Here is a 23,304-nt window from a genome sequence, read left to right on the forward strand (position 1 = left end):
TTGGGGACTGGTGTGTTATGGGGGGGTGCATGTGTGTTTTTTTCTGGGAGTCAAAACCTGGTCGTGTGGGCGGGAAGTGCATGTACGCAGTGACACGGGCGATGCTGCTGTCGTGACGTGACGTCAGGTTTCTTCGGGAGGACATTATGAATAAGAACTAGCGTTGCGCTAATCCATCCGCGAACGTGTAGACTTGACGTGTCAGAGCTGCACTTGGAAGAAATCGGCGTGGAAAAGAAATGGTATACATTGCACGCTGGCGTGCACGCACTAACAGATACCAGCCTGTGTGTCCTGCAGCTTCACAGCTTCACAGGCGACCGAGTTTTAATCCTTTGCCTGCGTTGTACAAGTCCCAGGCTTGCGGAGTAAATCCTGCAGCCGTTGCCTTGTCATTTCTTCCGGTGGAGGTTTCCTCGCTACTCTGCTCTGCATCTGTATAAAACTAATTGCCGATTCTTGGAGGGAGCAGACTTCTCTAGCTGTGCCCGACCAGGCGAACGCCGGCCGTGCGTAGCGACAATTCTGTGGCGTCTCGGGGATGGTGGAGATGTATCTTGTCACGAGGGTTCTTTCAAATCGAATCATGAAAGTATAATTTGATTCAATCACCATCAGATGTCGCACGCGAGAATTAAAACTGCCTATTTTCTGGATTGATTGGATAATATTCTGTGTAAATTTTAGGGAATAAATTGATATTTAGAAAACCAAGGCTGAGCACATTAAACGGAGATGATTTGGGCACTTGGGACTGTATTTATTGCTTGGATTGTGTGCACGATTTGCACTCTCCGTGTCATCCCAGTTGAGGCTTGCGTCATGATGAACGGAGACTGGAGACCCAAATCGCTCGAGAACCGCACCGTCCTAGCCCCGGTGGTGATCTCCGGCACGGTGCTGAGACTGCGGGACCACGCCCTGACACCGCCCGGCGGCAGCGGTGTCTACTCGGCCGAGGTCGCCGTCAACGAGGTCTACAAGGGCTACCCGTACTTCCATAAAGTCTCCTCTCTGACTGGCGAGGAGGCAGACGGGCTCGCGAAGGTGTACCTGATCGAGGGCTTCGGGTCACGGGACAGATGCCGTGCCGAGGTGCAGCCCAACGAGAAGTACATCATGTTTTTGACCGCCGTCCCCATGACGAGCGGGCGAGAGACAGACGGTATGAGATTGATTGCAAGGTACGATGACATCTTCGGAGCGGCCGTGGAATTTGACGACGAACAAGAGAAAAAGGTGCATAGAGTTGTTGGTGAGTACAGATAAAACAATTTCACCTGACTTTATTTTTTCCTGTCACCTGTTTGAAAGTTGTAAAGTTATTGTTTATACCTGAAATACTATCAACAAAATGAGAACCACTTACATTTGTCGGGAATACTGAGTCATGGGAAGACATTTCATTTGATTTGAGGAAGGTGGGCGTGACTCCAGAGTCTTTAGGGGGACTGAGTAGTGAGTTAGCCGATTAAGCTATTTTGTGTAAAATGAGCACTGTGCCATCACCAGCACCGGGAATATCAGCTCTTGGGGCTTCAGGTAATGTTCCAAGGCCCTCTCAGGTATGGAAATGCCCTAATGTACATGTATGTTCTGTCTCCTGTAGTTGGGAGTGTGTAAGAGTTCTGGGTCATCATTTGCCACAGGGAGTTGGAGACACCTTTCTCTCTTTTTCTCTTGAGTGAATGTAAAAATTAGTTGTCACGACAAGATCATATCTGACAGTGTCCTTTTACCCGACGAGGTCACCTCGATCGATGGTTGAATTTTACCATTTGGGGGGGGGAGATTTCACTCATACGTTAGGCGGTTGATCATTTTGGACCAACGTGCAGCACAAGTGTAGGCAAAATTGCCCATTGCCCGTTTAGTTGACTTTGGTAACACCTGTTTCGGCCTGTTTTATAAAAGGGAACCGAACTTTGCATTCATTATAAGACAGTCACCGGAAAGTAATCAAGATGTCAAATTCGGACAACAGCTTTCTTTCTTCTGTGGGGCAGACCGGCTGTTGGCGTTCTGTCTGTCCCGGTGAGGTTCCTTGGGAACTTCCTTTCTCTGGTATAAGTTTGGCTTTCAGCCTTGAAATTTGGGGCTCTCTTAACTATCGAATTCCACTGGATATGGACATCTGCTAAGAGCATCACGGTGTTCTCTCGTGTCCCGGGCATTTCAATTTTTCCGAATTCCTGACATATCTAGAAAAAAAAGGGAAAGGAGGGAATTGATTGGACCCATTGAAAATTCTCATGTGACCGTGGCCTTTCGTTGACGACAGAACTAGTCCCCCCACACACACCCACACTGTTTATATCTTCAGCATGCAGCACACCGTAATACTTAGTTTCATGATAAACAGCCTTGTTTTTTAATCGTAAATTCAAAAAGCTCCCATTTCTCAGAGAACGTTCATGACCTCAAAATTTGCCCCTCAAGATCGCAGATAATTCCCAATCTAATTTATCACTTCCCCCTGAAGTGTTTGTTGTTGTTGTTGTTTGTTTTTGTTTTCCAAAGAGAGTCGCGACGTGATCTTGATGTCTCGAGGTCCAGGTCGCAGTGCCAAAGACTGACTTCTTTTTTCGTTAATGAATCACCTTCTTTTTAAAACTTGCGAAGCCGTGGTCTGGAGACTACATGTTGCACGGCCCGTCACATCCAACTAACTGATGTCACCTCGAGGCGCAGTTCGCCCTCCGGATGCAAACGGCGACTGTACTTGGCAGGGGAGTCTCGCCTTGCCTGACTTTAACATGTCGTCGCGGCATGTAGTCACCTAGCTTCTCACGGCATTGAACTGCCGTCTGATTGACACGCCACACCACACCATGGATTTGTTGGCAATCTACCCAAGACTCCATTCCACGAAAGTATTAGCTTCCTATCTGCCGAACACTTGCGCTGATTCTCACATTTGATGCCTCATCAAACGCCGCTCTCTCTTTTTCATTAAATTGATGAACAGCAGGAATCGACGGTAGCTCATGCGGGACATTCCGACCACCAGTTAGTGTTAGGTTCAATGTTGACCGCCCGCAGTCAGACAAACGTCACAGGTGCTGGAGTTGTTAACAGAGCACGCCGTCCTTCAAACCCGACTTTGACAGAGATCATGCTTAAAATGTGAGTAATTTGACGCGTGTGAAAAATAAAAATGAAACGGAAATCAAAGCAATGGAGAAATTTTGGAAACACTTGAGTAAACAACGCAAAGTTATGAAAGGTCCGCCAACAACTATGATATTTCTTTCAGTCACGACAGGCTTGTCAGCAAGGGGCTTCGTTTCCATTCACAGAAAAAAATTCTTCTGTTGTAGGTCAAAGCCTGACGCTTTCCAAATGCGACACACCATGCATGACAAAAACTAACTGAAGTACATGTACAGTTGCCAGACACAACGACATTACAGACAGTTCTCGTTGCCCGATGCTGACCGCCAAATCCTCTTTCATTGCCCCCAGGGCGACTCTGATCCCGTGGGTACGGGTCAATTTTATCGGCATTGTCACGGATACGGACACCTCGAATCCGTTACATACTCGACTCTACACAGGGGACGACACACAGCGGGCAAAACACGGCTTGAAGGCAAACAGAGAACTACCTTCCTGATTTGCTGAACTCACAAAACTCCAGTGATGTGGCCAGGAAGCAACCTCACTTAACCCCTGAGATATCGAAGGAAATTGTGTGTTCGGTTGGTATTTGAAGAAGATGGAAACAATGTCTCTGTGTCCGGTCTGCATTAATAATAGTAACCAACAAAGTGACTGGTTATTCGGATGTCCCGTCAAACGCAAATAATAAGTACCAATGCTAAAGAATGACACTTCTTCCTGTTCCGTTCATCAGTAACTTGGTCCAGATTTACTGTCCCTTACAGCAGAAATGAATTCCTGAAAATTTTCAAGCCGTCCAAATCTTCTTCAGTTGATCTCGGCGATAAATGAACAATATCTACGTTTTTGGATTCGTTTTAATTCAGAATACCTGTCGGCAATGCCCGTAAACTTTAAAGTAGCTTCTCCTGGTAGCTAGGTTGGCACAGTGCAACTTTCTTTGCCTTCCATCTTTTGTGATGCGCTGTTCGAATCCCACAGGTCGACATGAAGATGGCAGTTATTGATTTCTCACACATTTAAGTGAGTTTACCCCAGATTTCTGTGCAACGATTTTACGCTACACTGTTATCATGGCTTCTCTTTCGTTTTTTTTTTTTAGGCTTTCGAAATAGGAATTACCACTTGATTTCTTCTTCTTAGTTCATGCTCAGTTTATTTTCTTTAAGGTGTTCATGAAAACAAAAGTGCAATTCTTTCACCAATATATTCTTTAATTTTGGAGGGACTTGTATTAAAGTTGCTCTGCGGACGACCTTAAGTTGCCTTTAATGTCGCATCTCAGATGGCTAGAGCTGTGTCGCCGATTTATAGTACATCAACATTAAATAATCTGGATGAGGGCCAGAGCGAAATGCCCTCAGCAGCTGTCACACGACGGCACCAGAGCATCAGCCAACACCGCGTGAACTAAGCCATTATTTGCTCGACATCCCACGGGATTAAATTGGGAGGCATCAGCGTTGGAATTTAAGTCAAGGTGCACGACCAGCTGCGCCGAGAGCCGACATCACCGGGCGCCCGGCGGGCTCCTTGGTCCGGCTTCACGGGACGGTCTCTGGTAGGGGCTCACCATGTCGGACGCGCTGCTTTGCTCTTAGTGCTTTACTCAGGGAGCCTCAATACCAAGTTTGGGCACGTTTCTGCTCATGCAATGTAGTGGACGAATTTTCACGTCCGGTAACATCGTTCAATACGAAAGCTTTCACAGTTAAATACCACCCCAAGATTATTCCAAGCCTGAAGGTGCTTTTTCTTCTTTTCAATTGCATTGCGCCGCAACTTCAGAAGAGTTTCAATGCTGATTCCATATTTTACCCAAATCCATGCATAATTCGATACTTGGATATGAAACAGAAGCTTTCATCTACATGTACGTCTTTGTGATTTTTGCATTAGAACTCATGCATTTGTAGCGCGCCTTTAATATGGGCGAAATTCACTCACGTATACATTTTCACTCAGCTGTTTCCAATTTTGCACGACTAGGCCAGATCGGGATCTTCTTGGTCTAGGAAAGTTATTCAATTTCTGCCTGAAACAAAATGATGTCTATTTACAACAGACTGACCCGAAATTCCTCCGGGTGCCATAATTCAAAAGAATTAAGCCACCCGGTCGTCTTGGCCACCATTTTGCGCACTCCTTGTGGTGGCATGGCTGGTAGACGGTCTACCATGGAATCGTGAATGTGGTCACTTTTGTGCCAGAAAGGAGCCGTACGACGGTCCCAAACTGCTGAAAGCAAGCCCCGACCGTACATAGGAAGTCTTTGGAAACAGAAGCCGCGCCACGTATACTATAAACACATCTGATAGCTGTCAGATTCGCTGTCAATAATTTGATAATCGAAGGCAAACACTAAGTGGGTTCACCAAGAGTGCAGGCCAACGCAGTGCAGCTCTTCACTTCGCCGGGAATATCTCGATTATGCTGCCGACTCTGACAGAATTGTGTTGCAGTGTTTGACATCGACCCGGCCGCCATGTTGACAGAGCACGGAGGTCTATTCCGTCACCCACAATTAGAGGTATTGTTTCGTCGTATTTTTACGATATAGCTTCAAAATGGCCACCGCAAAACTCATTGTCAAAGATGGGTGGACTCAAAGGTTTCCCAGAGTAGATGTTTGTTTCTTCGTTTGTTTGTTTACTTGTCTCTCGCCGATCAAGAAGACAAAGTTGTTAGCTTTAGGCTGGCAAGGGTGCTATTCTATGGTAAAATACATTGTATCTGTTCTTTCCGGTATGTGCGTCATTCCTAGGAGATTAAAAAGGCACGAAATTATTTCCAAGTATATGTATAACGCCCTCAACAGCCCTTCACAATAGGTGGATGGAGAAAAGTGAGCGTGGGTCTAATCTGTCTTTAGAGGGATGTCTAATATGCTCTGTAGGATTTTTATGATTGATATATGAAGCACAGATTTATTTACATGTTATAATGATTTTAAACCTCCTTTACAGCTGTAAAAGGGAGAAATCTCAACAGTCTGAATTTTATACTGATTTTTTCCCATATTCATGAGCCAAAGTGTGATGTCAATGATTTTACCTAGCCAGAATAAGCCAGGATGAGTGCCTCCATAGCTTTGTGCACAGTTTAATATACCATTATTTCCTACATTTTCTTTTTTGGGAGGAGAAGGCAGGTTCCTCTTTGTTGTTGTTATCGTTGTTAATGAAACAGCTTGTTTTAACAATACCGGTGGTCCATATTCTTCACACTATTGTTAGGGGATGATTTTGAGACTGACTGTTCTTGAGCTCTTTTGTCAAGGAGCGCCCTCTATGACCACATCAAAATAGCGCCCTCCTGCATACGTTGATGAGAGTATTGTCTAAGAATTGAAAAACTATCACCTTCTTTTCACTTCCAGTTAAAAAAAAATTTAGATTTTGTTTGTGTTGTTGTAAAAAAGAGAAATATGTGCGAAAAACAAGTTGAGCTGAATATCCGATGCACATTTCCTTTAATCTCTGGGCAAGATACGTTACGCTGCTTTGAAACTCTGTAGTGGCTTTTTCCCCTAAAGCATTATTTCCATCTCCGATATGGGGGATTACTTTGTTAAATGATGAGATCTGGATATTTGTTCTTCATTAGAAGAATTTCCTCTGGTAGATTTCTCTAGAATATCCTCCAATTAAAGTTAAGGATTTCATCGATGTTTCTTTGCAAAGAGCAGCGAGTTTCAGATTTAAATTCGAGGCGGAATAGTGATAAGTTGTAGTTAAGGAAATTAAATTATCCCTGAATTCCCTGAGGTATGTTCAGCATTATGCCTGCTTCTTTTACCAGAAGCTTGGTGATTTGTCAAAAGAAATGGAAAAGAAGTCAATTATAAAGATAAATGTTTGGCTGCCACTGCTAATGCATACGAGTCGTAAGTAGGGTGCAACCTTGTTAATTTGCGTTTAACACTGTACATGTTTTACCTTGTATAATTCGTAGTAGTATTGTGAGATTTTCATGAGAGGGAAAGACAGTATGGCGGAAAGATACAGGAAATGTACCCTACTGTAAGCTATAGACTACGTCATTAATTGATTGGATGAATTTCGGACAATTAAGTCTTTTGCCCTTGAAAAAAAGACCTAGTTTTGTCAGTGGTTTGGATGAATTTACACCTCTAAACAGCTAAAGAATGGAGGACTTACACCTGCTAAAGGTCAAGCGCTCTGCAGATTTGTCCCAGCGCCCCCGTAATAAATCACGCTTTGCTTGTGGATTACGGCCATTGTACAGAGAGAACTATGGTACACGTCCATGTATTTATTGGTTGAATTATTGCATACAAAGTGCAGTTTATTAAAGTACTGGACAACGACTGGCGTGTTTACGGGTTCCAAGGCAACTGGTATGGATTTATGGTATCCCGGGGATCTTGTCCGCTTGGGCATATCTGCTTACATCTAAATTAAGCAAAAACCATTTAAAGAAACCATTTTGAGTGGGAAATAGCTCCAAAAGAAGACGAGTAAAGTACGTGGATCAAATCGTTCAGATCATTCCGATATCTCACATTGATTTAGTTATGATTTCGCACAAACCACGAGGAAAAAAACCAGACGGTTTTTTGAAGCTTTTAATGCTCTTGTCTTTTGAACCACGTACTCCAAGCCCGCCTGGTCTAATTGTGCAATGTCGTTGACATCGCGCATAATGTCACATTTTCATCATACCTTTCTGCGTCATTAGGAGAGTAGTTTGTATAGCTTTGGTCATGTCAGTCCTCACCATGATAAATAAACGGTGAGGTTGAGGGGTCGGGTAGCGTGGAGTGCTCGTTTTTGTTGGAAATGTTGAAATGCAGCAAAGGGCTATGTAGAATCAATTGGGTAATCAGCTTTTTCGTTACCGAAACATTTCGTCTAAGGTATAGCTGTACAGTGCCTTTAAAAAGTAGGGAAGACAGTCCGAATTGAGGCATTCGGATTTCGCTTTATTGTACTGGATCGAAGATTGAACGTTAATAAACTACTGGTGGCAAAACTAGTACATGTTACTTTTATGTCGTGTTTCAATTAAATGAAATTCTAGAGGAATGGCCGTCTTAATGGTTACACTAAACGTTTACAAATGGTTTCCTTTTGGAGTTGTAGGAACTTATGATTATCTGTACTTGGCAGAGGCCCAACAGACTTAGAGGCTTTCCAGGGGATTTTTCGAATTGTTACTTGACAAATCTTTTGAGAACTTTTCCATTTGACGGATTCTTTTTATTGATTGATTAATGTACTTCTTGGACCAGATATTTCATCCTGATCAAAGCATCAGATTATGTCGCCTTTCTAGCTTTTTTTTTTTTTTTTTTTGCTATGACAAAATTCGACCTCTTCCCTTGGCCCGGAGAATCCTCATTTACTGAGGATGAAACGAATAAGGCAGGACGAGCGTGTGGGTAACACACCAGCGTATGGATCCCTAATACTAATAGCATAAGCTCTCGGGGTTTTGCGAACTTCCCAGGGGGGCAAGCGAGCCTAATCTGATGTCAAGAAACCTCAACATTTTCCTCTCTTTTTTAATCATTCACTTCGGAGATGTTGACGTGGCCTTGGCCTCAGGGGGGTAAGGGGTCGCCACGGTGTTTGCTAAAGGGCGCTAATGGGCCATGGGTGCCATCGACTCGACAAGTGATCGCAATTTATTCCAAACTTGACCCGTTTTTAAAAGTCCTCTCACGGCTGCAGAGAAAACGGCATGTTTATTTTTAACATCTTTTAGTGGACTCATTATTATTATATTTCCTGAGGGTCTCAAACCGAGAACGACTCACCTGTTGCACTTTCAATAGGTGGGCCTGTTTGGGGAATTAAATGAACAAAAGTGCCTTGACTTGAGCGCCCAAATACCGTGAGTCACCCGTAAAATTTGTGAAACTTCCGGCTTCAAAACAAAAACAGTTTTAGCGCGTAGTTGAGCGTTGCCACCAACAACCGTACGGTGAAGGTGGGCTTCATAAGGGGATTTATTGGAGATGCGACGAATGAGAAAATAGTAAAATTCGAATTTAACCAACTCACTATCAAAGGACTTTTTTGTAACTGTGTGAGTCTTAAACGCGTGTTTTCTTTAGCTGTTTTATTCACAGTAGATGTGAGTCATACGCAAAAGCGATAGAGAAATATAAAAAGAAACGACTCAGGACAGTGTCAATCTGTAGGACCACACAGAAATGCAAATCCTTTTGACACACCATGCAAAGGAAAAACAGTGTCAGGCATAAAGACAAATTGTCGTCACCAAATAATTTATGGTTGCCACTTCTGTTTGAGATGAGAGCACCGTGCTTTCTGCTCGATGTCCCCGCTGGAAGGCATCCTTTGATCCGGTCAAAGTGGCTATCCATATCAATATCCTTATCAGATTCCCTGAATATGATGGGATTAATGCTGTGCCTCACACGTTGAACAATGCTGTGAATTTCCCGGTATAAAACTTGGTATACACGAGCGTGTTGGTACCAAAAGTGAATGATGCGTAATCGGTAATGTATAGCAATGAATCAAATTCAGATGTTCTTGTGTAAGTCATTGATCGTCGCTAAGATCTACGAAATACCGCAGGAAATGCTAAACTGGCTACTTTTCATGTCTTTTTACACCTAGGATGGCGAGACTGGGCATCTTGGACGCCTTGCCCGGTCACCTGCGGGGATGGCGTACAGCTTAGGCGCCGTATGTGCGTGCAAGACGTGCCAGACGCCTGCGAAGGCGCAGCAGAGCAGAGACGGCATTGTAACAGCTTCAAATGCCAAGGTATGACCCTGTCACGTTGCCAGGCTCCTTGTGGATGGTTGCACTAGATGTACTTGGTAACCTTGTGCTCAATCACACGTAGAACTATCTTTTCTCATACTGAATGTAAGTTTTATTGAAGGACCAAGACAGCGATTGTCTGATGTACTGTAATAACTGAATGGCGCTACCATGAACAGGAAAACTAGCCGCAGGTTAATCCTACAGCATCCAATGAGACACAGTTATGAGCTTTTTAGGATTTTATTGATGTATTATGTCTGCTACGGGAGAACCGAAACATATGATATGACATATGATGGCGCCACCCAAGCCAACGTTACGAGGGGGGTTCTTAAATGGAGTTGTTGCAACGTTAGTACGGTGCATTATGCTAAATATTTCTCAAGAAATTGACACAGTCCGTGAATAGAATCAAACAGAACCTTGATTAGACCTCAAGCGTGGCTATCACCACCACATGCGAACGTTACCGACTGACCATTCCGAAAAAAATGACAATCTCGTGGCATGTTTATGTATCTATGACTCAACCCGAGGAAATCGGAAACCAGATGAGAAATGAATTGTATCGACTTGGGGAGGCCGTGTACACAACTCCTGCCCATCGGCATGCGCTACGGAATGCCTCGTATCATAAGTCTTCCTCTATCTGCCCAGCTAATGACAGATTCAAACCTCCCCTCAGTTGGTCTTAAAAAGCTATTCTTAGTCTTGGATATAATCAGAGGGCGATGCGGCTTCGATTTCTTGAAAGATTTGCAGCTCTGCAGAGGTCAACATAAGGGGCACTGCGGACTCTGGCAGTAACACACGGGTATTACATTCTGCGCACAAGTCTGGCGCGATTGATGCTGTGCTGTGATATGAAAATATTCAAATTTCTTGCCGAAGTTATCAACGCATTCAATCACTGAGCTGTTTTCACCTCCAAAGCAGAATGAAGCTTCTTGTGAAATAATTGACAATTAAACGACGAATTAGTAATTTGCCCTGTAAAACACACATTAGCTTTCTCCTAAATAGGCTGAAAAAGTGCGATGCACCAATAGCACTGAAGAGTCATAGGTCATGTAACAATGAAAGATACTGGCCTGCTTTCACACTTCTGTCTCTTCACAGCTTGAGCAACTATGAACTAATTGTAAGCCGCAACTATCGAGTTTATTTGTAACTTAATATCAATTATGCGTTTTTAACATAAACGTATCTTTCTGTTTTCTTCTATTGGCAGATGTGAAAGATCTTCTGCAGTTAATGTCCCTATCGACTTTTCCACCCGGTGTGCGAAGGTCTCCCCGAAGGAGGGCGTACCACATCTCCTCCAATGCCATCTTGAAGCTGCCTATCTCGACTGTCTACCCCGAAGGTTTCCCGGAGGAGTTCTCCATCCTCCTGGTGGTCAAGCCTCCGCGGTACTTCTCTAGCCAGCAGAACGGTTACCTGTACGCTATGCTGGTGATGGGGCCAGACGGCGGGGTACAGCTCGGCGTGCAGCTCAGCTCCTCCCCGGCCCTGGTCTACAGCCGGCGCGACCAGGCCACCGGAAAGGTCCGGCCCGACGCCGTCAGTTTCGGGGAGTACACGGTGCTGAAGAGGAAGTGGAACGTGCTAGCATTTAGCGTGAGAAAGAAGTCCGTTACCTTGTACGCCGATTGCACCAAGGAGTACCAGGTGGACTTGAAGGAGGAAGGGGGCGGGATCCGAGTCCAATCCGGATCGGGGGATATCTCGATCGGGAATCCAAAGCCGAATATGATTGACATGTACTTTGAGGTAGGCTAGGCAGTGAACAAATAATACATCCTTTTGTTCTGCTACCCCACAAGCCACCATAAACACACACCCTTAGTTGTGACCCTAATCATACCTCAGAGACCGTATACACGCTGGATGACCACCATACGAAAATCTTTAACCTATCAGATCATGTCACTTCATGTTTACACATTTGACTGAATAGTCATAGCTATTATCTCTCTGTATCGTGACTGATGTATTCCTCGTTCCCAGGGAGATCTTGAGCAGCTGGCTATTATTGCCGATCCGGATGCAGCAGCTTTACAGTGTTCGGCCCCAGTGGGAACGGTATGTGTTTCCCAAACGATTTTATCTCCACACGTGGCATACCTATTCAAAACCGGTAATTGCACAAGTCAATGTGTCATTAGCAAACTTCATAGTTTGTTAGAAACGATCATAATAACTGGCCTTTTGTCAAATGGTCGTTTTCAGAAGTGGAATACCTTAGGAAATTTTGTCTATAGCATGAGGAATTTCGTTGTGTCACGAGACATGAAACCTTTAGAATGTCCTAACAAGCCGCAGCCAAAATAGATAAGGAAACTGATGTTAGCATTATTTTTTGATGAGATACTGATACGTTAATTAAAGCTTCTGCTTTATCTTTGAAGTTCCTGGCAGAATCTGTTTGGCCCTCCGTGAACATAACTGGCGATCTCCACGGAGGTATGGACACTCCACTTGTGATCCCGATTCCTGGCGCACTGCCAAAGCCAGATCCTCCAATCACAAGAAAGGATCCAACCACCACGCCCATCCTTCCCCAAGATATCGTTGAATCCACCAATCAAGGCGCACCTGACGTCGAACTGGCCCCAGAACATGAGTTGATTCCACCCATCACCCCAGGATTGTCCGATGGTCAGACGAGCACAGCAGCACCGTTGTACAACGAAAATAATTTTGACTTCGTTGTCGAAATTTTCGAAAATTCGCTGGCCAATTACGGCGGCGATCCGTCGAGCCCGATAGAGGAAGAGCCGATAGATATTAAATTTGACAGCGGAAATGACATTTTGCCCATGCCAGAGAGGGACACGGGCTCATTCCCGTCAAGTACACCTGAAAGTAACACTGAACATGAAACCAAGAGATCTTACGATGAGGAGTCACCCGGACATATTGTCACTGAGAAAGAATTTTTAGAAACAACAACCACGTTGACTGATCTGAAAACAGTTGAATCGACTACACACATCATAAAAACAACGACTACAACAACAGAACCCACGTCAATTCTCAGGACTACACCTGTGGCAATACCAGTACCCACCACAAGACCCACTGCACTACTAACAACACTTCCCACACTAGGACCCACAACTGTTCCCACGACAACACAGCCCACCAAAGCTCCAACAATTAAGTTGAGGTTGGAGAGTGCACACCGACCGGACAGCTGGGAAATTGGACATCGGCTACCCAATGCCGAACCGGGAAGCGATGAAGAGGCCGGAGAAGGTGACGTTAAGACAGCCGATTCCTTGTTTTGTGGTTCCCCACAGGAGTGCTATCGTTTCCTAATTTAAATGTTAAACTGGTGAAATTCGTTTCTTTGGGCCTATACACAGGTGAACTTCGAGATTTTTGTATTTGAGCGCTGATTTCATATGGATGAAATTAGGCGCAATTGATCTAGCGGTGCTCGACTATAGAACTGGAAAATTGCAGCGTAGGGTACGTCTGCGTAACCGTCCCATTGATTTGACAGATTAACAAACATATTGCATGGAAACCAAATCATCGAAATCAAATCGAATCATACCGAATCATTACTCGTTACTCACTCCTTATCTGTAATACTAACTGGTAGTACTAACAATAACTGTCAGCCTTTTCAATTATTTTAATAATAATAATGAATATCAGTAACAATAATAACAACTTTAACTTCGGCTGGTCCAGTTGCGTGCTGTTGCGTTTTGCGTTAATTTTACGATGGGCTAATCGAGCCATTAGTATTCGTCAAGCCTCGTTGTTTGCTGTCTGCGGCTGTCGATAATGGTCTCTCCTTGAAGTGTTAGAGGTTATATCAGATTATTTTTACACAATTAGTGGATTTCATTCGGCGGAACAATGAAGGTAATAGAAACCCATCTTACTTAAAAAAAAGACTAGTTATTAGTATCAAGCAGATAAAAGCAGGTATCAAACTCGATAAATTTCGAAATGTTCATAACCTTAAGATTGCGAGGAAGTCCTCCGCTCACCTTGCCTAAAGGCGCTTTGGGTCAGTTGAAATGGCTTGTGAATTACTTGTGGAAACTGTTCACTTTAGAACTTGAAGTTATTGATTAAGTATAATAGTTTGAAATCATGTCGCAAACAGATTTACGGTTGCTTTAGTTTTAGAAAACTGGTCCACGTGGAGCACGTGTAGCAGAACGTGTGGCACTGGTACTCGGTATCGCTTCTCTCGCTGTCACCCGGGATCCAAACTATTGGACTGTAAGACTGGACGGGGGATCACGGCGCAGACTCAGACGTGTCACCTAAGCGACTGCAAAGGTGAGCATCAAAATTCACAAAGGTGAAATCGACGAGATCATAATTTTGTACTTTTTCTTAAGTATCTCCCATTGCTGAGTCTGTGCTATTTGCTGTGTATTCCTGTACCTTTCCTTGTTTGTCTATTAATGTTAATTAGTGCTTGTATTGGTAACATTGACCCAGTATCCTCAGTAAACCTTATCTCGACAGGTGCGTGGTATTTTTTATAAAGTGACCAGACATTCGTAACTTTTACAGTAAAACAAAATGGCAACTGGGTTACGTACCTTGATGTCAATTTGCAGACGAAGCGCTACATTATCATTTGAACATCGAAACTTGTTTTCCCTTCTTATGCGAGGTTAAGATATCTACTGCGATGTCAGAACTTTTGAAAAATACATACCTAGAAAAATTAGTACAGGAAATTCAAGAAGAAACTCGCAGCTAAGAGAGGATTAGTATAAAGTCTGACCCAAATAATGTTTTCCACTGAAAGTCAAGTTCTTTGCGGAAGAGAGAAAATCCTCTTATCGGGAGCATCTTTGCAGCATTAATTGGGTAGGTGTCTGAACATCCGTCACTGGGGCTGAGATGCCAAGTGGCTGTCCATCCAGGAAAGCGTTAATCAGTACCGCTCGTAAACTGGAGCCGTTTGTCCGCATGAATAACAATTTGTCGACATCCGGCCAGCATACTTGAAATTCCTAAGTGCAGAATTATTGCACAGAAATAGTTGAAATTGGAAATAATTTTTCTCCCTTGAGAGATTTGTGGTTTTCTTTGATGTAAAATTATGAGGGAATTATTGAAAGAGGAAAACGTGAATTGTGCTCTAAGCAAGAGTTTTGAACCCGTATAAGGCTCTTTAGTTACCAATTCAGCAAATCACTCGACAGCTACTAATTGAATTATGAACTCTGTCCTTGCCATTTTAAAAGGGATGATTGATAATACAGTGTGCCATCCAGATGTTACCACAGAGATGCTATTTTTCAAGTTTAAGGTCCACAAAACATGAGCGCCTTGCTTGATTTGCATTTAAACATATTTCAGTAGACAACTTGCTGAATATTGATAGATTGGGACATCCCATACTTTAGAAAGCAGAGAGGATTAATTAAAACTGCCCTGAAAACACCGGAAATGATTCAAGTTCCCCGCACGTAGCCGGCAAACGGAACTTGTCGACCATTTTTCATAATGCACTACGCAAAAGCAACAACCTCGTGGTGGCGCACTGTATATTGTGAATCGCCCGTATTGCCAAAGGCTGATTGCCTAGCTTTCCTCCACGTGATTTTTTATCATACGTTTGCGACTCCCTCCCTTGTGTTTGGCAGCACCGTCACTGAAGTGGTCGGAGTGGAGCATGTGCAGCCGAACTTGCGGGGACGGGGTTGAGATGAGGATGGCTTATTGCTATGACAACAAAGAAGTGCCAGGATGCGAGAGTGGCCAGAAGACTGTGGTGGAGAGACAGAGGTGCCACAGGAGGCACTGCTATGGTAACCAGAAGAAAAAAACCAACAGCAAAAACGATAACACAATAATAAATACACACACAAGCAGCATAAATATCTACTTAAAGAAGTTCCATCTGGAGACTTATCCACCCCCCCCATTAAAAAAAAATCGTTTCTGTATTCTTCTTGGCCTTTTCACCTAAGATGTCTGCACCCCAAGCTGCAAGAATGGTGGCGTGTGCGGTCTGGACAGAAAATGCAACTGCCCTACAGGTTACCTTGGAGATACTTGTGAAATTGGTAACGATTGGTGATTTTTGCCCTTTGCTTGTTAATGTTCCGTTGAAAACGATCCTTGAGAATTCCCTGAGTAAAATCGAACATTTTATTCCTCGTTTGTGGCTTGGCATTGTTGTCCTTCAATTTTGGGATGTCTATGTAAAGTGTGGGCATCTTTGGATTCTGAAGGGAGAAGCTGTTATGTCTGTCGCAAGTGAAAGCTGTCCTGTTGTTTCCATGTTTCATTTGTCTGACAAAACTTGCCCTCTCTGACATGTTTGTGAAGACCCAGCGCGAACAAATATAAGTCATTTAACAATCCATTTATGGCATAATTTTACGAGGTATGTATCATGTCCCAAATGGACGAAACAGAAAACATCCCGGAGAATTTTTAGCCTTAAGTCACTCGGATTGCCAAGGCCACCAAATTTATCATCATTATCTAGTTAAAGGGCTTCCTTCGTAATGTTTGCAAGTTGTGCAAGTGGGTTATCTTGAGCCATTTGTTACTTGTCTCCCCAGAATTGTGCAGTCATCCCTGTCAGAACGGGGGTCAATGTGTGGCCAAGAACTACTGTCAGTGCCCGAGCGGCTTTGCACCACCGAGATGCACTCGTGAGTCGTTGACCCAGCAGCTCTCCTGCCCGGAAAGATGTGACACCTATGACTTTTCCACTAGCTGTCAAAACTTCATTTACACGCTGGGGTTGATCAGAGCAGAATGTTGCGTCATAGTAGCTTACGAACTAGACCAGAGTTCAAATGTTGCCCATTTCGTTATTTTATTTAAATTGTTAATTTTTTCCTGTATGCATACTCTACTAAGCCAGTACTTGGCGCCGCAGTGTGTCATAAGCGTAATTGATACTATTTTTGTTTCAATTAAACTATGATGCACTTTCTCTTTCTTGAAACAGCCGTCTGCAACCCGAGATGTCAAAATGGCGGGACCTGCGTTGCACCAAACGAATGTGCATGCTCGTCTATGTACACTGGTTCACTTTGTGAGAGAGGTGAGGCAAAATGTAAATATGGCTGTGCCCGAAACGGGCTTCCAGAGCTACGGCTAAGTCTATTGTCTACGCGTCTCCACGCATTTCGGATGGAACGAAGACCTAGACCTAGCTCTAGACGAGAGATTCGGATGCAGCTTATAACTCCCATGAGACTGGTCAATCACAGTGTGTGACATCTGTCTCTTGGAGGCGCTTTGTGAAACGCCCATATTGTTGACAGTTTTTTGATAAGTGAGGATCATTCACCTACAGATTTTGAAGTCGATTTCTTTCTGGCTTTATTAGTTGCCTGCAGTCGACCGTGCGAAAATGGCGGTACCTGCATTGGCGCCAATACGTGTTCTTGTAGGTCGGGATACCAGGGAACTTACTGCGAGCAAGGTAGGATGACATGACGTCACTCTCTATGATTAAGTTCCTGGTCATGTAGGTAATAAATATATTTTAGGTAATTAAATGCTCAAGAAAACCTCAAACCTTTCCCCCGTCTGCCCGATTCCATTGAAGCCGTTGTCGATTGTACGCGGGAGAAAAATGAACAAAATAGAAAAATGAAACTAAAGAAAGCCGCAACCAGGGATGTGTCAACATGTCTCAACCGACGAAAGGTAAAAAAAATAATATGCTAACCACGAACGGCTGCAAGCCGGCGGTTTTTATACCAGGGGTCGGTTTGATCTCAATGCTGCAATCAAGTAATATTAAGTTCACCTGCGTGAATATCTGTCGCTTTCTTGCGAGACAGATTTTTGTCTGACACTCTATGAATTTTATATTCCCGTTATTAGCAATCTGCGCACCGGCTTGTTCCAATGGAGGAAGGTGTGTCCGACCTGGATTCTGCCGCTGTCCACCCGCTTACAGAGGGCCTACTTGTCAAATAGGTAAGACAGCTCGAATGACATCAAGTGAAAACCGTGTATGTTTCAAAATTAAATGGCTATTGTTTGTGTGGTGCCACAAAAAAACAGAAACTAGGAACCAATTAACGAGGCAAAAATGTAGTTATTCAGGCAGCCAGAGGACGGGATATAAAGACAAACACACAGACAGATGAAAAACTGGTGCTGCAATAGCAACCATCCATCTATTAATCAATCGACTAATTGACAATTTAACCGACCACTCGTCCAGGTGAGGAACAAGTAGTTGGAATGGTGAATGAATACGCGAGATTCACAGTAGTGCGCCTCCAAGAGGGGTTGGCCAATCACAACGAGCAAAATCTGTCGACCCTTTCCAAACGCGCATTGGGTCTACAGATTTCGTGCATTGTCATTTGCCAACGCGTTGCAAACTTTTGGAGGCGCACTATTGTGACACGCCCGTATTAGAGATTGGCCGTGTCCGAAACGGGCATCCAGAGCTACGGCTGGGTCTATTGTCTACGCGTCTCCACGCATTTCTAATGGAGTGAAGACCTAGACCTAGCTCTAGACAAGAGATTCGGATGCAGCCATTGACTGTCTGATATGAAGAAAGGTGGACATACATGTACATCATGTATCAAGTAGAGTCCAACAAACCTTGCCGATAAGCTTTCATGACAAAAACAGGCTGGATACTATATGGGCCAACAAAACTGCATGTACGTTTGGCCAAATTGGCACGATTGTACGAGATTTTAACACTTCCCCATAAATGTTCATCGTTTTCCTTTATTTGAACCGATCATAGCCTTTCAATCCCTTCCTAAATAGAGGATCGAAGCTGAAAGGAATCGACTCCAATTTGTGAACACCCGCTTCGAATTATTTTACTTCCCCATCCCTCTTGTATCTATTCCGCACCCCACCCTACCTCCTTAGCTTACTGTCGCGTAACTTGCCGAAATGGAGGGCGCTGTTCTGGCCCAGACGGTTGCACGTGTCCCGCCGGATTTGGAGGAGCTTTCTGTCAGAGATGTGAGGACAAAAAATTAGTACAAACATCTGATGACGCCAGAGGGCGCACTTAATTTCGCAAGTGGGCGCGCTTGATTTCGATCATTTGAGAATACACGTAGTACGTGAGCTTTGCCGGCATTTTTTTTCTGATTCGCCTGGTGCTCTATCCACTGGCGGCGGAAGCGGGGGGGGGGAGAGACCTCCCACTTTTTCGACCGGGGGCTACACCCCCCCTACTTTCTGCAAGTCCTATAATTGGGTGGAGCTCAATGGATCAAGCTATTAATGACCGATGCCTGATGGTCTAACAACTGCCCCCCCCCCCTTCGAAAATTGCTTCGCCGCCGGTGGCTCTATCTCCCAATGATCTCGGGAGTTGGTGTCGTTTATCCAGGGCTTTTTTAAACAAAATGAAATCAAATCAAACTGCCATTAGGCGATCTAGACTGGCGCCCTCATGCGTCATCAGAGCTTGATTTCTCAGCACGAAATGACAATGTATGATCTTGAACCAGCTCTGTCTTTTAACAACATACATTCTCTTCCCATAGGTATTACTCTGCATGGGCCATCTTTAAATTTATTATGTTTAAATCAACGACTCTCAGCTGACAGAGTTGTCTGTAGAAAACACTGTCATGACCGTACATTTCATTTACAATACCTTTAAACTCTATGAATAGTGTGGCCAGTATTTCACCGGTACCATCCTTTGCACAATTCTCAACAGGGTCCAAAACTTTAAATCACGCATCCAGAGGGAACCAGCCAAGCCCGCCAGTGCCCTCAAATTTTGCAAGAACTCGACCATCTCGTAGGTAAGGCACGAAAAGATTACGCTCATAAAAAAGAAAACATATCTCTGAGTCAACTGTGTTACCCAGCGCTAGTACAGGTAGATGATGAAAACACAAAACACAGATTTTTAACACATTATTTTATTATTTTGGGGAGTCAATTTGGTGTAGTGGGTCTTTCCTCGCCTTCCACCTCTGCGAACCGGGTTTGAATCCCGTCTAGGTCAGCATGTGGGTTGGTTTTCAGTCCCTGCCTGATTCCTGGGTTTTCCCCAGGAATATTTATCCGGGTTCTCCTCCCACCTTTAAAATTGTACATTGCTTCATTGCCTTCTTAACTGTCGATTCGTCCTGTAATATAATAGGGCGATTCCCAATAGTGCGCCCCCAAGAGTCTGCAACGCATTAGCCAATCACAACTCGTTGCGAAGATTTGGTGGCGCACAATTGTGAATCGCCCGTATTGGCGCCAAATGCGTTGTTGGAAGAATATATAAATAAATATATAAATTGTCATTGTGAGGACTTATATCAGGGTTCTATTGAAACGCACTCCAACTGAAGTACCTCAGGTTAAGATGTTGATCACAACACCACAGCGTCAAATTTGAAATGAAAACATGGAAAAAAAACACTCAAGGTTGAATCCGTTTGTTAGTTGGTGTGTTTAAAATTTATAGGAGGAGGCACCACTGTAAATTACGGACTTCGTTAGTCACTTACCAGCGGAGTTACGTCAAGCCGGTTGCACGGACTGTGAAGGTGCGATGTGGCTACTGGCAACCATTACTTTGCACACAGACTAGGTAAACCATTCAATAATCCCTATTTTCATTTTTTTTACCAGTAAACGATCAAAATGTCTCCAAATTCAATTCCTGTTGTGTAATTCGACAACCAGAATACGTACGATTCACAATAGTGCGCCTCCAAGAGTTTGTAACGCGTCGACCAATCACAACGCGCGAAATCTGTTGACCTTTTTCCAAACGCGCATGTTGTCGACAGATTTCGCGTTTTGTGATTGGTCCACACATTGCAAACTCCTGGAGGCGCACTATTGTGAATCGCCCGCACAAGAAGCCATTACTGCGGTTGTGCGACGCTCGTGGACAGGCGCTGTGCGTGTGTCACATACTTCTTTGACCAGTAGGGCATTGCCCGATTTGCCAAATGCACGCGCGCGTCAAGCTGTACATGTGGGTGCAGTGCTACCGCAGTTATGGTGTCGAGTCGGTTAAGTCTTTAAAACAATACGAAACAGGAGGCAACCCCAAAACTGGTATGCTGGCGCAAATTTGGAATAATGTCAAGAAGAAATGCTATTTTTGTGATTGTGCTTGCATTGCAGAATGGGTTATGAGGCTGCCTATAGAACCTTCTACCGAATATCCTACCGCAGGGAATGCGCGTCTAACGGACAGTGAAGCCAGGATGGAAGGCGGGGCGACGACCAATCACAGAAGGGGAGGGTGTGAAAATACCAAGCCACATGTTGGTATGCCACAATGCCGACTACAGTCAACCCGCTGAGTATTTCGTTACATGTAGTACTTTAAGCTTTACAGCCGATTCCTAGACAAATCAGTTCTGGCCTTTGACTGCGGCCTCACCCTCTCTCGACCCCGCGAATCGGTACCATGAGACCAGTCCCTCCGTCAAGACTTCTTCCTTGCCCCTTACTCTCCAAGATTATATTGATCGTTGCTGCGTTTAAACTTATTGTACGGCAGACTTTGACTTAAAAAAATGAAATGCATGATACTAAAATCTAGTGAATTGTAAAATCACATTGTTAAAGGGAAATGTTTAATGTAACTTTTTAAATTGAACTGGATGACGTTTTAGACTTAAAGTCTCTTCATGTATTAGTCAGTGTTTGATCTGATGTTTTTAACTTGTGTTTCAGGGCATTCTGCAGTTGATACGTTTTAATGAGTGCGTTATTTTCTGATAGCTTAAATAAAACTTTGAAACAATTGAAGTGCCACGGGCGTTGCTGTTAAATTGCATGGTTGCATCTCGTCACGCACGTGGTGTGGCATTGTTTTTAAGTACCAAGGGGGAAACGAAATCAAGAAAAACCACCGTGGCGCTATCTGGTTATGGAAAGCTACAATTTTGTGCACACGTTGATAATCAGCAGACTTTAATCTTTTAAAGTATTTTTAACTTTTACAATTTCTTTTCAGTTTTTACGACTACCACTACAGTCTAAATTACGAAATGCGATTGTCCATCAAGGCCCTTAAGGACGCACGCATGTTCCTTGTAAAATTCAGATTGACACAAGTTTAGCAAAAAATACCTTCGATTGATTTAGACCTACCTATTTCGGTTTAAATTAATCTTTCAAAAGGGGCAAGTTTTATTTCAAAACAACAAGTAAAATAAGCAGCTCAAAGCAACATGATTGTATCTTCATAGTATTTACTGATATCTAATGTGTAATTAAGAGAATTATCAAGTATTTCTAATCTCAGTATTTCTGTAATACTGCGTCTGAGAGCGGGTTTGTTCTAGAGGTTTGAGGCTGGAATTTCTATAAATCTCACATATCAAGACAGATTTGCATTGATAAAGTATGAATAGTCTTAGGCAAATTTATTGGCGCTCTCTCAAATCATAAGCAAGTTGATATTCCAGATGTGTGTTCAACTTCAAAACAAGTGGTTTCTCATATCAACTTACACGTGTTTTCCTTCCCAAAGCCTACAGAACTTTTATTTTGTAGTTACAGTCTAGATGCGCCTTTGCAATCAGGACATGATTATACCTAAATATAGAAAATGTTTAGCACTGTTAGTGTTAGAGGTACCGCGATATTAACATTTCCTATTCTGGCCAAACACTAAGTGGTTTTTTAGAGGATTGCTACTCTGTCTCAAAGAGCTATCTCGGCTTCGAGTCACTCCAACTAGTTCATTAAGCTTCCCTCTCATAAAATTATGACAGAAAGGCAAAGACATACCGAAATAATTTCAGAAATCAAAAATATTGAGAGCGTGACTATTGACATGACCGCCGAGCGTGGCTAATTTGAGTTGTCGAAACCCAAATGCAAGAAATGTATGCCTACTGTTTCTCAAAGAATACTGCCCTCTGTTGAGTGTTAAGTCGGAAAATGCTGACATCTATTGACCAAAGAAGAAAGTAAAGAGTCTCGAAGTTGTTATCGCATGTCAAACGGTGAGAATTTTTCTCTTTTCTCCGTTTCTGGTCATTTTTTTCAGTAAATGGACCAATCCCATTTTATTCTATATTTTGACATACAGAACTCGAAGGGGATACCTTCAAACCTATATCATAAGATTCCTTGTTCCTTTCTGAGTACAAAAATGTGAATTTTGTTCCGTTACACGAAGGTGCATGCACTTGGGAATATTAAGCATTGAAAAGGAAGAGGACATTCAGGGTATGAGAACTGCTGCGACGATATTGTTGATAAGCCGTAACCAGGCACGGCCCCTAATGGAACGCACTTTATAGAATGCCTAATTGCTGGAGCAATATTTGACCTCAAATTTCATTATAGTGAAATTTTATCAAAGTCCCCATTTTCTGTTTCAAAAATCTTCGTTTTTCTCACCCACTTTAAACTTCCGATGAAATTTAGATTTTGGCTGGATTTTCTGAAGTGAATATGAAATCTTTTAAAATGCACCCAAAAAACATGA

General features: G+C 43.4%; 1 protein-coding gene across 3 annotated transcripts; it reads left to right on the top strand.

Annotated features, from left to right (window-relative positions):
• The first annotated feature begins 190 nt into the window (after positions 1–190).
• On the top strand, positions 191–22,814 carry LOC110976450 (uncharacterized). 3 transcript variants are annotated; one of them, XM_022229721.2, is made up of 16 exons: positions 193–1,255; positions 9,738–9,887; positions 11,122–11,663; positions 11,901–11,975; positions 12,302–13,151; positions 14,037–14,198; positions 15,524–15,688; positions 15,851–15,946; positions 16,451–16,543; positions 16,846–16,941; positions 17,230–17,325; positions 17,733–17,828; positions 18,753–18,848; positions 19,561–19,648; positions 20,308–20,433; positions 20,979–22,814. In XM_022229721.2, the coding sequence occupies exons 1-16, from the start codon at positions 736–738 to the stop codon at positions 21,052–21,054; spliced, it is 3,327 nt and encodes a 1,108-aa protein (XP_022085413.2). In that variant the 5' UTR covers positions 193–735; the 3' UTR covers positions 21,055–22,814. The 3 variants fall into 3 exon arrangements, with proteins under 3 accessions (XP_022085420.2, XP_022085413.2, XP_022085423.2); XM_022229731.2 differs by lacking the exon at positions 193–1,255 and adding an exon at positions 5,018–5,653; XM_022229728.2 differs by lacking the exon at positions 18,753–18,848 and having other exon boundaries at positions 191–1,255.
• Positions 22,815–23,304: the final 490 nt, after the last annotated feature.

The sequence above is a fragment of the Acanthaster planci genome, linkage group LG08 (assembly GCF_054643075.1).
Source record: "Acanthaster planci isolate LZ-2023a linkage group LG08, COTS_SCS, whole genome shotgun sequence".
NCBI classification, from domain to species: domain Eukaryota; kingdom Metazoa; phylum Echinodermata; class Asteroidea; order Valvatida; family Acanthasteridae; genus Acanthaster; species Acanthaster planci.

Excerpts from the sequence above, each read along its gene's own strand:
- LOC110976450 (XM_022229721.2), top strand. The coding sequence starts at position 736 with ATGATTTGGGCACTTGGGACTGTATTTATTGCTTGGATTGTGTGCACG. Across the intron at positions 19,649-20,307 it reads AGAACTCGACCATCTCGTAG|GAGGAGGCACCACTGTAAAT; the intron begins GTAAGGCACGAA and ends TAAAATTTATAG. Across the intron at positions 20,434-20,978 it reads TTACTTTGCACACAGACTAG|AATGGGTTATGAGGCTGCCT; the intron begins GTAAACCATTCA and ends CTTGCATTGCAG.